At 47.7% G+C, this 15,440-nt stretch overlaps 1 protein-coding gene across 6 annotated transcripts; it reads left to right on the top strand.

Annotated features, from left to right (window-relative positions):
- Positions 1-61: 61 nt before the first annotated feature.
- LOC120950402 (elongation factor 1-alpha 1-like) lies at positions 62-14,832 on the top strand. 6 transcript variants are annotated; one of them, XM_040368391.2, is made up of 7 exons: positions 62-278; positions 368-476; positions 543-4,798; positions 4,877-4,985; positions 5,054-6,319; positions 6,410-6,747; positions 11,055-11,255. In XM_040368391.2, exons 1-5 carry the CDS (start codon positions 252-254, stop codon positions 5,098-5,100), a joined length of 4,548 nt encoding a protein of 1,515 aa, XP_040224325.2. In that variant the 5' UTR covers positions 62-251; the 3' UTR covers positions 5,101-6,319; positions 6,410-6,747; positions 11,055-11,255. The 6 variants fall into 6 exon arrangements, with proteins under 6 accessions (XP_040224325.2, XP_040224326.2, XP_049462261.1 ...); XM_040368392.2 differs by having other exon boundaries at positions 6,410-6,703; XM_049606304.1 differs by lacking the exon at positions 6,410-6,747.
- Positions 14,833-15,440: the final 608 nt, after the last annotated feature.

The following is a 15,440-nucleotide window of genomic DNA, read 5'->3' on the forward strand; positions in this document are numbered from 1 at the left end:
GCACATTATCGAACTTCCCGTTGACATTTGCCGTCGGTTTGACACGACCCGTCAGCGTAATCAAAATAATAAAGTTGGCAAATTCTGCGAAAGTGACTCTATTTTCGTGATTCCGTCGCATCGAAATTCAAGTTTAACTATATTTCTTGCGTTATCTTTACACGTTTACTAAACTATTATGTATCTTAAAAGTATACAAGCTTGAACTAGACGTTTGTTCACCTACTAAATAGTGCCTAAATACCGAAACCATGAACACTAGTCAAAGCTCGGACCAGGTGATAATTCTACGATTCATGATATTATTTGCTCAGCTGCTGATGTCACGCAATAATAGAACGCTTGATGACCCGCTTTTTCCCCGTAGGATTCTGGACGGAAGCCCAGCCCGTTCGATAACCTTAGCCGAGACGATCTGGTGAAAAAGTGCAAAGGGCTGCTGGGAATAGCACAAAAAGCGAAGCAAGCTAAAGATGGTAACATAGAACGCGCTTCGTGACCTTGCGGTTTGATTACTTTTAACGCAATTATCTTGCTTGCAGAGTGTCAAGAGGAGAACCGCCGCCTTAAGGAACAGCTTGGTCATTTCGAAACACAGAAAAATGCCGATAAGGAGTGCATCAAGGCCATGCAAGAGGTGGCCGACTCGTACATGGACCAAAAGCTGCAAGCAACGATGAAAGTGGACGAGCTAGAGAAGCAAATGACGAAACTGAAAGCCCAGCTGGCAGATGAAGTATCCGCGCACGAGCAGCAAACCAAAACAATGCGCCTAGAGATGGATCAGTTAAAGGAAAAGCTTGCCCTGATGGAACGGGACGCTACAACCTGCTCAGTGGAACAGTTTGCCGAGCTGCGGGAGGAAAATTCTAATCTCGAAAAGGAACGAATAGCACTCGAGCAGGAACTGATCAAGCTCAAGGGCAGCCAAACTGTGCTGGGCGATTCAGCTACTACACCGCGGGAAGAGAAGTTGATCCGCAAGCTAAAGCTGTACAAAGCAAAGGTGCAGGAAATTAACGCAAAGCTGCTACTGCTGAAGTCCGACCGAAAGATTCTACTGAAAACAGTCAAAGAGTACTCTGACCAGGTACCGAAGTGGCAGAAAGATTTGGTAAACGCATCAAACGTTTTGTTTGAGAAAATACGCCTGCTCGAGCTGGAAAAGAGCAATATGGAAGAAAAGGTTGGAAAGCACGAGGAGCTACAGAAGGGGCTGCGCGAGAAGAACGAAGCTCTGGAACGTAAAGTGTCGGAACTAATGCGTGAAATCGAATCTGGTTCGCTAGCTTCACGGGATCAAACTGACGACGGCAACACTGACGGAGAAAGTAACGAAACGCAGGTTGCAGAATTGCGAGCGGAAATAGAACGTTTGAACTCCTCGCTTGCTTCGATGGAAGCGGATAAACAGTCGGAACTGGCAGCGCAAGAAGCCAAATTACAAACCGATTCCGAAGAGAAGGAGAATCTGCGCAAGGACCTTGAAGTATGTAACCACACTATTGTTGAGTTGAAGGCAAAGATTCAAGCGCAGGAAGAAGTGCTAACGGAAAGTATGGAATCGCAAAGAAGCCTCAGTACACAGGTGGATCAGTACAAACAACAAACCAGCGCATTTGAGCAGCAAGAAAAGCAGCTACAAGAAGAACTTCAGAAGCAAACACAACAGTTAGAGCACCACGGTAAGGTACAGCAGACTTTGGAAGAACATGTTGCGAGCCTAACCAGTAAGTTGCGCGAAATGGAAAAGGAAAACCATCGCCTGCAAGAAGCATTAGAATCGATGTCGACTGAAGGTGATGAAAAATCGGTCGCACTACAGAAGCAGCTAAACGAGACTTCACAAACGCTGGCTGATATGGAGCGAGAAAAGGAAGGATTGGCGAAGCAAATCGTCTCGCTGGAAGGTGAACTACAGGCACAAGCCTCAAAGATGGCAGAGGAAAACCAGCAGGTAATGCAAAAGCTGATAGTGGAAAATCAAAACCTAGAAGCACAACTGGCACAGCTGGCCGAAAAGCTAAAGGGCAGCATTGGCAAGTTCAAACAAAGCCAGGAACGCTGCAAGCGCCTTGAGCAGGAAACCGAATCCAGAAAGCTCGAACTGGAGGAACTTTTGTCGGAAAAGACCCGCCTGCTAGATGAGGTGAAACAAGCTCGCACCGACAACGATGAGAAATGTCAACAGTTGTCGGTAGATTTGCAGACCAAGAGTGACAAAATAGTGGAACTGGAGCAAGAAACGGAACGTTTTGCAAAAGAGCTGGCAGAATTAAAGACTAAACTTCAGCAAAACGATAATAAGTTGGCAGATGAAAGGCAGTCCGAGGTGCAAAAGCTGCAAGAACAAATCACCACCCTGTCGGAAAGTTGCGACCGACTGAAGACGGAGAACGGCGAATTGCTGTCCGAGTTGAAGGAGATCAACGAAATGCTGAAAGACCGTGGAGAGGTTATAAATTTGCAGCTTTCCAAAATAGCCGAACTTCAAGACAAGCTGTCCCGTGCCGAAACGGTCGATATGCAACCTTTGAAGCAACAGATTGAACAGCTGCAAAGCACGGTCGCGGAAAAGGAGGCGGAATTGGAGCGACAGCGCGATGAGCTAGCGACCGCCATCAATCGCTCCAACGTTAGCTTCGATGCGCAAAGTGACGTCATGTCGACGTCAACGATTTCGCGCGTCGAAGACGTGGCACGGTTGCGGGAGATCGACGAAAGCTTCGAGGAGAAGTACATTAAGCTCCGGTCGCTGGCGGTGAAGCTTAAAAAGAAGGTAGCCGAACAGACGGTGCTGTTGCAAAAGTATGAAAAGGAGGCGTCAGCTGCTCCGAATAGTGCCACCACCACTTCGTCATCGGATTCCTCGGTACAAGCAATGAATAAAAATGTGCAAACACTGCAATCGGAAAATGATCGTTTGCAAGACCAGCTCGACGGTATGGCACAGGAGATGGCAAAACTGCGCGCGGAACTGGAGCAAAAATCGATCGAACTGACCACGCTGGAGCAGGTGCAGAAAGACGTGGAGGGAACGAGCAAAGACCGAAGCGCTCTGGAAACCGCTGTCCGCGAGTATCAAACACAGATCCAAAACCTAAAGCGCGAAAAGGAAGCATTCCAGCTGGCGAAGAAGGAAATCGACGCCGAAAATCAACGATTGAAGTCCTCGCTGAAAGCAAAGGAAAAGGAAATTGCCGAAGGGGCGGAACAGCAGAAGGAGCTACGCTCGGAGCTGGAGCGGTCCAAGCTGGCAGTGAAGAAGGCGAACGTGTTGACGCTTGAAATGGAAGCGTACGAGCGCTCGTTGGCCGAGCTAAACACGAAGCTGGAGGCGAAGAAAACGTTGGTGAAAGAGCTGGAAGGCACGATCGATGTGCAGGAACGTACGATGAAGAGTCTGAAGCAGCAGCTGACCATACTGGAGGAAGGCTTGGAAGCGCAGCAAAAGCATTCTCGCGAGCTCAAGCAAGAGGTGGACGCCCAGCAGGGCAAACTGCGTCAGAGCGAACATCAGCGCATAGAGCTCAGTGATCAGCTGGAGGAGCTGCGCGACGAGCACGAACGGTTGAAGCAGAAGGTTGAAAATAATCGCGTCGAGCTGGAACAGATAGCGGCAGACAAGGAAAAGACCTGTGGTTCGCTGGAAGTGGAAAAGAATTCACTGCTCAAGCGCAACGTCGCCCTTGAAGGTGAGCTAAGCGAAATAAGAAAAGACCTGGCCGGGAAGCAGCAAGAGCTGGATGATGTGCGGACTGAATTTGCGAGCTACAAAATACGCGCCCAATCCGTACTGCGCCAGAACCAGAACAAGGACAGCAGCCGCGAGAAGGAGCTGGAAGAGGAAGTGAGCCAACTGCAGCGTTCGCTGGATGCGGCCGAGGGCAAGCAACAAGCGCTGGCCAAGCAAGTAAGCGACCTGTCGCGCAACAGTGACGAGTTGAAAAATGAACGAGACCGCACGCAGGCTCGGTGCAAGGAGCTGTTGGCTTTGCTTGAAGAGAACCGGCTGCACATTGACTCGCTAATGGAAGAATCGCGCAAACAAAGCTCGGACCACCAGGAAGCCCTCAAAACGCAGCGCATTCAGAGTGAAACGCTGGTCCAGTGCTACAAGAAGCAGCTCGAGGAGCAGCAGGAAAACCACTCCCGGGAATTGCAACAGCTGCAGCAATCCTTGCGCAGTCGGCCCGAGGCTACGCTGGACAGTTTATCATCGGTCGCCGGGCGTAGCACGCTGCTGAACAACAATAATCTGCAAAGCCCACTGCTGGGGCCGGGGGGAAGTGGTGCAAATCGTGCCACCTTCACCGATGAACAGCGCATCAATCTGCTGCTAATGGAACGGGAAGATGGCGAAGGCTCGGAAAGCACCGGCTTGGGTGCGGCTGGCGGAACGGTTGGCACATTGCGCCGCAAGCTTTCTACCTCGTCCCGTCTCGGTCGTAGCGGTCGTGACGTGATTCCGCTGGATGAGCTGCTAAACACTTCATTCGACGATTCGGCATCGGTTGCTATGACGGATGGGGAGCATGAGCTGCAGCAGCACCAGGGCCTCCTGTTCGGCAGGGATTCGTCGCCAACGGTCGAACTGCAGCACACGAAGGAGCAACTTAGCAAGCAGGAAAGCAGGGTACGCCATTTGACCGCGGTGCTGGCGGAAGCGGAACAGGATCTCGCCAAGCTAACACAGCTGAACGAGCTGCTGAAGGAGGAGGTCCGGCGGCAGCAGCGCTCGATCGAGCGGGAGGCGCATGTACACAATTCGGAGTATTTGAAAAATGTGATATTCAAGGTAGGTGTTGGTGCAACCTGTGCAAGGTGTGGTACATAGCAAGATTGCATACTAATTCCATCCATTTGTTCGTGACAGTTTGTAACATTAAGCAATGGAGACGAACGGTCTAGGCTGGTGCCGGTTCTAAACACGATACTTAAGCTTAGTCCCGAGGAGACACAAAAATTGCAGAACGTTGCCAAAGGTACGTTTACCCGCCACAGCTATGGATTGATTGTAATGACGCTTGTTTTTCGATTCTCTTCCTCGTAGGTTCTGATCCTAGTGCCCGTGGATGGACGGGTTTGTTGTGGAGTTAAAAGTGCATCGAATAATTATGCCCCCATCTGGTTCCATTCCTGGTAGAAGAGTGTTAAACCTTTATTCCGTACTTGTTAGATAGTTCCTACGGCAGTTTGTACCCCTATCCCCCCACTGCCAAATCGATTGAAGCGTTTTGCCTTTCGATTATCCCGTCCGAATTTGGTAAGGTTTAAAGGGTGGAAAGAAACCGATTGCAATTTTATTCCTATATTCTCACTCTTTATCGGCAATTGCACTGAACTATAGAGAGCGTTAAGGAAGGAGCGGTTATACTATGTTATTAATATGGTTTTAATTAATTATTGCAACTTACTACCTATGAACTACATTTTCTGCATGCCGTAATATACCCAGAGTATCCCGATTCGATTCCAATTTCTATAAATGCATTGTGTCCTTGGTAAAATTATGCGTTAACGTTTATTGTACTGTACGATTTGGTTGTTAGCTCTTTACTATAGCTAGCTTTTGCACTCTGTTTGAAATAAGGGCAGTTTAGGTAGAACATTTCTTGAAGGTGCAATAAAAACTATACAAAACAGACATTTAAAACAAAGAGGTACAGACGAAATCTCACCACTCGTACTTCATGCGTACGATCGGGCGCGTGTTCATCACGGAATTGCAAAAATAACCGCCTCTCTCCGGCTCCGGAGAGGCTCTTTAAATGAAGCAATGAAAGAAACGTGCAAAACGGGTCTCGTGCACTGAGAAATCTCAGCAAATTGGCATGTGCGAAAATGGTATTCATCCATTTCCTTTTTCGTTGCGGGAGCGGGGTACACGCGCGGGTTCATGTGGTAGCGAAAACTCCTCATGCGCAATTTTATCGCCTCGCGTGTTCACTGTGTGTGTGGCCCGTGCTTCGGTCGGCCTGCGGGGAATGGGACTGGGAGGGATGCGGGCAAGGCCGGTGGGCAAGATATATTCATAGCACTTTATCTGTCTGGGCGCTGGGTTTGTGTTATGCTGTCTCGTTCCGTTGCGTGCGACTATATGGCGTAAAGAGCGTAACCAAGCATAAACGCCCAGAACTGAAAGACGTGCAAATGAACACCAATGATTGATTTGATCTAGCGAGATCGTGTTTATACTTTACAGGAACAGGAAAGTGAAGTGTTTTCGGTGCATTAGAACTGTTTGAATGGGAAAATTTGAGAAATAATTAAATGAAGATCGTCAACCAGCGCCACTGTTTAATAGTTCCTGATAAAAGTAAGTGAACATTGTTTTATCCATTACTCATTATATATACACAAATAACATTAATGCTTAATAGCAACTGAAATTTTAAATATTTTGCAGTTTTTATTAAACCCGCATGAACCAATTCCATGCTATCGAAATTCTTGAAATGAAGCTGCAATCGTCCTAACAAATGTGTGCAAAATTCCAAAACATATGTTGAGCGGACGTTTAAACTGACAACGGCCATCCTTCGCCCTGATGTGCGGTTTCGGGGCGAAGATGAATTCGCGGATGAACACCCGTTGCTTGTTCTTCCCCCCTCGGTGGAGAGCGGTGGTTCATTCGTCACGTTGGTCGCGCATGTTCTGAACGCCGTGTGAAAATTCGGCCTTTCACTCCTTTGTGCTCGTGGTAAGTGGAACGTTTTTCTGTGTGCTCCTGCAGATTTGTGAAAGGTTTGTGAAAATTTCTGGAAAATCATCGGCCATCCGGGAAACCCACCGCAAGGCTACTAAACACTGTGCTAAACCGTGAGAAACCGTTGTGCCGGCGACGGATTTAACGCTATCGAATGGTAGAAATTTGGTGCAAACTGTGGCGTTGCGGAAGGTGTTGCAATACCTGCCGGTTTCTGCATGTGCCGGAACCTGGTGTGACTAGTCCTGGCACGGTGCCGACACTTGCAGCCGGCGGCAGCTGTATAAAGTGTTGCTGGATTTTCCAAACAAACAAAAGAAAAAACCCACACCATCCCTACATTTAGCGGACAGCATATTTTAATTTGTGTCTCCGTGTGTGTGTGTGTGTGTTTTAATTCGAGGAAAATCCTTTTTTCTGCTAATATATTGCACTAGTGCCCATGTGTGCACACTCCCACCAACACCCCTCCGGTACCATTTGCGGCTGCGGCATGGACGGGATGGAAAAGCATGGCATGCTATCTGGATGAAAACTATTTCACCATCGCAAATGACGTGCCTCTGCGTTTCTGCAACGTGCAGTTGCCCCGCACAGGGTGGGTGCTGGTGTTGTTTGATCGAGAAACCATCTAGACGGCAGTTGAAATCCATTTCAAGTCGCTGCTATCGCGCCGGGGCAACGTGAAATGTTAGAAAAGGATAGCTCTAGCCGTTGGGGGAAAAACGGCCCCCAGACACACACGCCTGCCAGCAGGTATGTGCGAGCGGGAACGCACTAGCTAACCTTGCAATTTGCTCAGCGAAGAGGAAACTTGTGAAAACCTCGGCTGGAGCCCAGCAGAGCTCAGTTCGTCGCCACGATTGAAAGCGAACGTGCGCTGGTGCAGTTTCGTCCTTTCTCATTCCGGAACAGTTTGCAGCCCTGAAAGAGGCAGGATTTGTGTTTCTGTGCGTGTAAGTGTGTCGTCTTTGATCTTACCGGTTGTGCATTTGGGAAGAATTGCCCCTTGTAAGTAGTAGTCTCGAAGGTTTTTTTCCCCCTTATTGAACATATTTGCATATTGAGGTGCAGCCTTAGCCGAAACTAGCCGGTCCACCCGGCCCACATGGTTTGTGCGGTCTTGGTCGATGTGGGCCGTGTTCTGCGGCCCGTAAATCTTAGGTTAGGTTTTCGCGAAACGTTCCACCTCGTGGCTGATGAGTGGAAAATGTGCTTTTCTATATTTATACACGCCGACATGTCACGCCAGCGGGAGACAATGTCTCTCGGTACGCGGAATTGCAAAAGACGGCACTGGGCGGCGTGTGCGAAATGAAGAGGAGGGGGAGTGGAGGGAGTGGTGGTGCAAGGGGCGGTTGGTTGCGGCAAGAGCACAGGTTGACGGATACAGATTTTTGCTTCTGTCTTTCGTCAAATTGTGCGAGCACACTGTGAAAAGCAAGATGTCTGCCGGGATTGGGATAGAAGAGAGCATCACAGATCACAGCACCGTTTGCCGGGTATCGTGTATCGCGAAACTCGTCGTTGGATTCATTGTCGTTATTAAGTTAGAACGTTATTTCTTGGAATACTTTTCGATTCCAATAATTAATAACACTAATATGTATTTCTTGAATAAGAAAGTTCCTTTAATATTCTATTGAAATCTTTTTTTTTATCCCGTATGAGTAACGCATAAAACATGGCTGACTTGGATACCACGGCGAGCTTGGTTGACAACCGTGCTCAATTTTATAACACACCAATGTACGTAGCGGCAAAAATCAATATCCAACGGGTAGCAAAATCACATTGAACTCTCTTCAACTCTGGGAGGCTCTCTGTGAAAATTAAATGCCGGTGCCAATTGGCTACATTAAATGTGTTAATATTTTACGCGCAGTTTTGCTGCATTAGTACGAAACACTTTGCTGTTGCTGAATGTTTCATGTTTCATAAAATATTTAGTTTTTTTTTTTTAAGATCCAACAATTGTTGGAGCATTCTGGGCATGGCGCCCCGACAAAAGATGGCGCTCTCAGTTTTATCGGCTTAATCTCACTAATTACGTATTGGACATAATGATGATTATTTGTTTATTTTTCCACAGTTTTGGAAAAAGGTACTTTCCCCACAGGAAGCATTCTATTTTACTTCAGAGTATATTGAATTAGTTGTACTTACTGTTTGTTCAGAACCACAGAAAACCTTATTCTCCCCCACACGTCATCATCACCATCATCATCAGGTCCATGCGCATGAGCGTCATCCAGAGTGCGCTTCTTGTAGAGTTCTCTTTCACCACGACCTCCGCCAACTCTTTCCTCGCTGGTGGGGGTCAGGAGAAAGGCCACATTCTTATACAATCTCGATACGAAAAGCGACTACGTCGGTCGAATCGAACTTATTTGTCAGTTAAAAATACAACTGATATGAACATTTCCAATCACACACGTGTCAATTGTCCAGCACCGGGCGTCTCCATCGTGTGTGGGAGGAAGCTTATCGGAGCTGGTGACCATTAGCGAGCATGCACATCACGGAAAATGTTGTATATCGATTTTTATTGCCTTGCTGATAGACACATCGGGTGAGAGAGGGAGAAAATGAAAGGGAGAGCGAGAGAGAGAATGCAAGAGTGGGAGAGTGTACGACTATCGTTGAGCATATCCTTGATGTGTTCTGCGAGTAAGGATATGGGAACTATATGTTTTGGTTTACATCACTTTTAATAATTGTACAATAATGTATAACGTTTCACTTTTCCCAGCTGTGTAGTTAATTATTTTTAGTATAAAAATATTGCTTGCATTAATATATTGTGAATATTTCTTTAGTAACGAAATGATAAATTGTTTAGATTATTCAAATTCATTTTGTTCATATAAGGCTATAGAAATTTTAGATAGTTTTTTTAATCATTAGTTTATTTATTAGCGAAATCTATAACATGCGTTAATACATTTGCCCTCCTGCAACTGATTTACACGTTCTTTTTTGTTTAAATACACAATAAAAAACAAAAATTGTTTTGGTGTTGCATGTTAGGGAAATGATGTATAATGACACTACTCAGCGTATTTGCTGGAATTCATCAAAACATGTTTTCGGCTTGCTTGCTTGCGCTACAGCAAGGATTAAGAATGCCAGTATCGCATGGAATTGAACCGGTCGCAACTGGTAACGCGTCAGGGCTGGGCCATCATCACTGTAAGGTTAATAATCTCACGAATTTGGCACTGAAAATCGCTAAATGTATGGTAAACAAATCGTTGTAAAACGTAGTCTAGAAGAGGTTTGAAAAATCCCCCGATAAGCGACTTATATGTGACGTTGAATGCTTTACTCATTTCATGATGAAAGGCATTATGTCAGGTTGTTTTGAAACAAAACGTACAATCATTCTGCCTAAGATCCTGGAATGACTCGTTGTTTTTTTTTTATTTATTTTTTATTTTTGACTATGCATAAGAGCAACAGCAAAGATTGATTCCTCGATAAGCAAGTAATTCAAATTTAGCGAAACGGTAGGTTTCTCAGCAAAAAATGGGTTTCAAATATTTCAAATAATGGTCTTATAAAATCAATACTCCTCGCAGTATGCTTCAATAAACATTTACGAAAAAACAACTCAATTCCTATACACTAGAAAGCTAACTAAACCGTTTAAAATCGTTCAAATTGACCTCGATTGAACGCACACACTGTAGGGAGTGAGTGTCAGAGTAACGCAACCTCGTGACAATCATTCCGTATTTTCAAAGGCATCTTTTTTTAAACTCTCACTCCGGGCCGCTGCTCAGACTGTACGCATACGTTCGCGTTGCGATAGCGCGAAGCAGCGTTGAACCCGACAGAAATGCGCTTTTTCGGGCCGGACCCATATCAAGCGCCAGTCTGCGATGATCGCGATCAGTCTAGAATTGTTCATTCTGTGCGAAGGAGCGCGCACCACCTCGCAGACTCGTTGGCATTTGGAAGAGGCCTGTTTGCTGGAAGCCTTCTGGGTGTTTGCCTTCACGTTCAGAAGAAATCGAAACTGTCCAAGTGCGCAGAGCTGTGGGTGGGGTTGTGAGTGTTAGAGAGGGTAGTATTGGGCCAGCTCAAGATGAAGATCTTTCACGTGATTCTAATGTCCTACGTCTGCTGGATACTGATGGTCCAGTCGAAGCAGATAACGGCCCGGTTTAAGCACATCAAATGCGAGGAGGAAGAAAAGGTCCGACAATATGGATAGCTATGAGTGAACTTGTAAACAATTTGTGGAACAATTCTGTAACATTTCTAAAATCTTTATATGAGAAAGTTTGATCAACATAAATATAGTAATATGGCGGTGTTTTTTCTTACATTTCAATTGTAGATTTTCGGCAAATCGTACGAGTGAGCGAGCGTTTGGTGTCCCCCCCTTTAACCCGGCATCAGCAAGACACAAAGCAAAAGAAAACGGATATTGCTAAAGGAATAGGAAGCGTCTAGAGTGAGAGAGAGAGCGAGAGCGAGCGAGTTTTAGTTGGATTTTGTTTTGAGCCAGCAGTAGCAGACCCCGTAAACGGCCGCAGAATGGGAAAGGAGAAGACTCATATTAACATCGTCGTCATCGGTCACGTCGACTCCGGCAAGTCGACCACCACCGGCCATCTGATCTACAAGTGCGGCGGTATCGACAAGCGTACGATCGAGAAGTTCGAGAAGGAGGCGCAGGAAATGGGCAAGGGCTCGTTCAAGTACGCCTGGGTGCTGGACAAGCTGAAGGCGGAGCGTGAGCGTGGTATCACCATCGATATCGCGCTGTGGAAGTTCGAAACGTCCAAGTACTACGTGACGATCATCGACGCCCCTGGCCATCGCGATTTCATCAAGAACATGATCACCGGCACGTCCCAGGCGGACTGTGCCGTGCTGATCGTTGCCGCCGGTACCGGCGAGTTCGAGGCCGGCATCTCCAAGAACGGCCAGACCCGCGAGCACGCCCTGCTGGCCTTCACGCTCGGCGTCAAGCAGCTGATCGTCGGCGTGAACAAGATGGACTCGACCGATCCGCCGTACCATGAGGCGCGCTACGAGGAAATCAAGAAGGAGGTGTCGTCGTACATCAAGAAGATCGGCTACAACCCGGCCTCGGTTGCGTTCGTGCCGATCTCGGGCTGGCACGGTGACAACATGCTCGAACCGTCGGACAAGATGCCGTGGTTCAAGGGATGGGCCGTGGAGCGCAAGGAGGGCAAGGCTGAGGGCAAGACGCTCATCGAAGCCCTGGACAACATTCTGCCGCCGTCGCGCCCGACCGACAAGGCGCTGCGTCTGCCGCTGCAGGACGTTTACAAAATCGGCGGTATCGGTACGGTACCGGTCGGTCGTGTTGAAACCGGCGTTCTCAAGCCAGGTAAGTGTGGCCCCCTCCCCCACCGTTGGTTTGATGTCAAAATGTTTAAAACACTGTTTAATGTTTCACCTCTTTCCCGCAGGTATGGTGGTTGTGTTCGCTCCGGTCAACATCACCACTGAGGTAAAGTCCGTGGAGATGCACCACGAGGCTCTGGCCGAGGCTCTGCCCGGTGACAACGTTGGCTTCAACGTGAAGAACGTGTCGGTGAAGGAGCTGCGCCGTGGCTACGTTGCCGGTGACTCCAAGGCTAGCCCACCGAAGGGTGCCTCCGATTTCACCGCTCAGGTAAGGAAGAAGATGCACAAATACCATAGAGAGATGGTTTATTTTTTTGTTCGATATTTTTCAACGGCTAATTAACTGCTCGTATGCGCAAAATAGCGCGCAAGTGAAATGCGCAAACGTCAGCAGCCAAAATGGGGATGTCTAATTTTGGATGTAATTTTACACTGCGTCGTAGAAAACGTAAAAAGGGAAAAATAAATGCCAGCCATTGTTAGTATCCGACAAAGTCCATTGACGTCGTGGACAAAAATATCGGCTTGCAGGTGGCACGCCTGTACGAACAACAATGAGTACATCGTGTTGTAGCTGTTAAAAACGTGGTTTTGTAAAGGCTGCCACGATTTACTTCCTGCTTCAAGCAACCCGGAGATAGAGAGCACATTATTTCGTAATATCCCTATCACTGTGTGGTGGCCCAATATCAAAATTGTTGATAATGTAGTCGGTGCAGTTCACGGTTTTTGGAGCTGTTTGTCTTCTTTTTTGGCACAACTGGGGGTCCCGTTGATTGCCGATTAGAGTAATCTGCAAGAAAACCAGTGTCGAACTAATCTTGGAAACAGTCCAAACTCTCGCACTGGTACGATCGTTTAACACTTACGTCACGTTTCGTGGCTTTGGCTGATAAGTTAACCGTCTGGATGGGTGACCTTTCGGTTAATCATTTGCACACTGGAACTTGCAGCGCTCTTCATTCCTAAGGTCCGTAGCACACATCGCAAAATCCTGGTGTGGCTCCGTGGCAGGCCACCATTAATCAGCCATGTAATAATCATCTTTCATGTCCAAAATACAACTTCCACGTGTTGTTAACGAAACCTCCCTCCGTCTGCCTTCCCTTTGCAGGTCATTGTGCTGAATCATCCGGGCCAGATCTGCAACGGCTACACGCCGGTGCTCGATTGCCACACCGCTCACATTGCGTGCAAGTTTGCGGAAATCAAGGAGAAGTGCGATCGCCGTTCCGGCAAGGTGACCGAGGAGAACCCGAAGTCGATCAAGTCCGGTGACGCTGCGATCGTCAACCTGGTGCCAAGCAAGCCGCTGTGCGTCGAAAGCTTCCAGGAGTTCCCGCCGCTCGGCCGCTTCGCCGTGCGCGACATGCGTCAGACGGTGGCCGTCGGCGTCATCAAGTCGGTCAACTTTAAGGAGGCTTCCGGTGGTAAAGTAACGAAGGCCGCCGAAAAGGCCCAGAAGAAGAAATAACTAGAGACACAGCAACACCCGTCACTAGTAGTAGAAGCAGAGGAATATGAGTATGAGCTAGCAGTACTAACAACAACAGCAGCAGCAGCAGCAGCAACAACAGCGATAAGAAAGGATATCCAATTCTCTACGTTATTATTAGAAGATAATAATTATGATGATTTCGAAGATGATGCTGATCGCGCACGGGACGACGAGTCGGTGGTAATGGCGTGGCTGAAGAAAAATCATTCACTATTATTATTATTAAATAATAATCTAAGAATTAATATTAATGATAAACTACCACTTAACCATGCTACTACTGATAACACTTATAATTGTAATAATTTAAAACGCCACTCATCGTCGTCGTCAACCAGGGGAAGTGGTGCGGCACGCCCCGCCCCGCCCTATCCGGCTGCCGTCGGCGATGTCGACCGCGCGGACCGGGCGGCCACGGGCACCACCGGCTGCACCTTTTCCCTCAAACCATCGCCCTCACTGTCACTGTTTTCATCGGTAACTAATTTATTTTACCACCATCGCAAAGCATTTCGGAGGAAAAGTGGTGGCATCGATGGCCGGCGCGCGTTCGCCGTAGCGTCGCCGCACGGTCAGCAATACCGCCAGCTGCTGGTCGACACCATCGCGACCGCCCTCGTCCTTGTGCACAGCATCGTCTTCGTCGTCGTTGCGCCTGCAGTTAGCAGCATGATCGCCACCGCTACCGTAGTGTTAGTACAGCTTCGAACCAATTCATTGGCTTCGCTACGATCATGATGATACTCTCCGGAGAGACTAGGGCCAGAGGATATATGCGCGCGACTACCATCAGAATACTAGAAACAGGAAGGAATGTGAAGGCCGGCAAGCAAGCGGCGGTTTAGCGATTCTATTACCAGCAAGCTGTGAATCAAGCATACCTGAACATACTAATTGCACCAGGCAAACAGACACAACAACAACAGCCCAAAAAGACAAAGAATTATGTAAAAGATTTTTAAAAGCCAACCCCGCCGCCGTCGCCATCGCTGCCGCTGCCGCTGCTCCTTGTAGGACCGGAATCCAGGCTTTTGATTTGTGCAAGCGCAACATTACTAGCTAAATATGGGCTTCGTTGGTCGCGGGACAACATCGCAGTGGTTGGTGGTGGTTGGTGGTGGTGGTGCTATAACAAGCCAAAAAAAGACGCACTCAACACAAAACCTTGAGAGCAGCAAATTCGTCGCAAAAATTCGAGCGAAAAAGAAACAAGAAAAGACCATTTACGATCCTAAAACTGTGTTTTTTTTCTTTTGTTCTGTTTTGTTCTCTTGTGTTGTGTTTCATATGGACCCCACGTCACGAATGTTCCTTCCTCGTTCACTGTTTCTGTTCACTTTCGGTTTGTGTTTACTTTTCATTTCGTTTCTCTCTACCATTTCGCCGATGTTATACCTTTTTGCATTTGAGTTACTTTGTTTCTTACCTCCCCCGACAATGAGTAATGGGATGTCCTCTTCGCGCGGGAGCTCAAAATCATCACCCGCCTGCCTGATGGCTGTCTGCTGCTACATAACTAGCTAGCTTACGCCCCCGTTGTTGCACGGTTCCGGCTCTGACAGAACGCGCCGCACATCCGCGCATGTACTGTCTTGAGCCGCGTCCCGGGGGCACGGACGATGGGGGTCGTTCCGGCCACTGGACTGGTTACCATCCCGATCGTGAGCACAACGGAGGCGAAACGTAAGCGGCGCTCCCCTTATATGTGTGTAAGCGCGATTGGATCGAAACCAATTCAAAAAATCGTAACACATTTAAACGTATATGTGAAACTTCAATGTACTCACACTTGAAAAGCCAGGACAGCACATAGGATGGAAAAGCAAAGCCCAGGACCCTAAGAAG

This window comes from Anopheles coluzzii, chromosome 2, assembly GCF_943734685.1.
Source record: "Anopheles coluzzii chromosome 2, AcolN3, whole genome shotgun sequence".
Classification (NCBI taxonomy): Eukaryota; Metazoa; Arthropoda; class Insecta; order Diptera; family Culicidae; genus Anopheles; species Anopheles coluzzii.

Excerpts from the sequence above, each read along its gene's own strand:
- LOC120950402 (XM_040368391.2), top strand. The coding sequence starts at position 252 with ATGAACACTAGTCAAAGCTCGGACCAG. Across the intron at positions 279-367 it reads CTAGTCAAAGCTCGGACCAG|GATTCTGGACGGAAGCCCAG; the intron begins GTGATAATTCTA and ends TTTTCCCCGTAG. Across the intron at positions 4,986-5,053 it reads ATTGCAGAACGTTGCCAAAG|GTTCTGATCCTAGTGCCCGT; the intron begins GTACGTTTACCC and ends TCTTCCTCGTAG.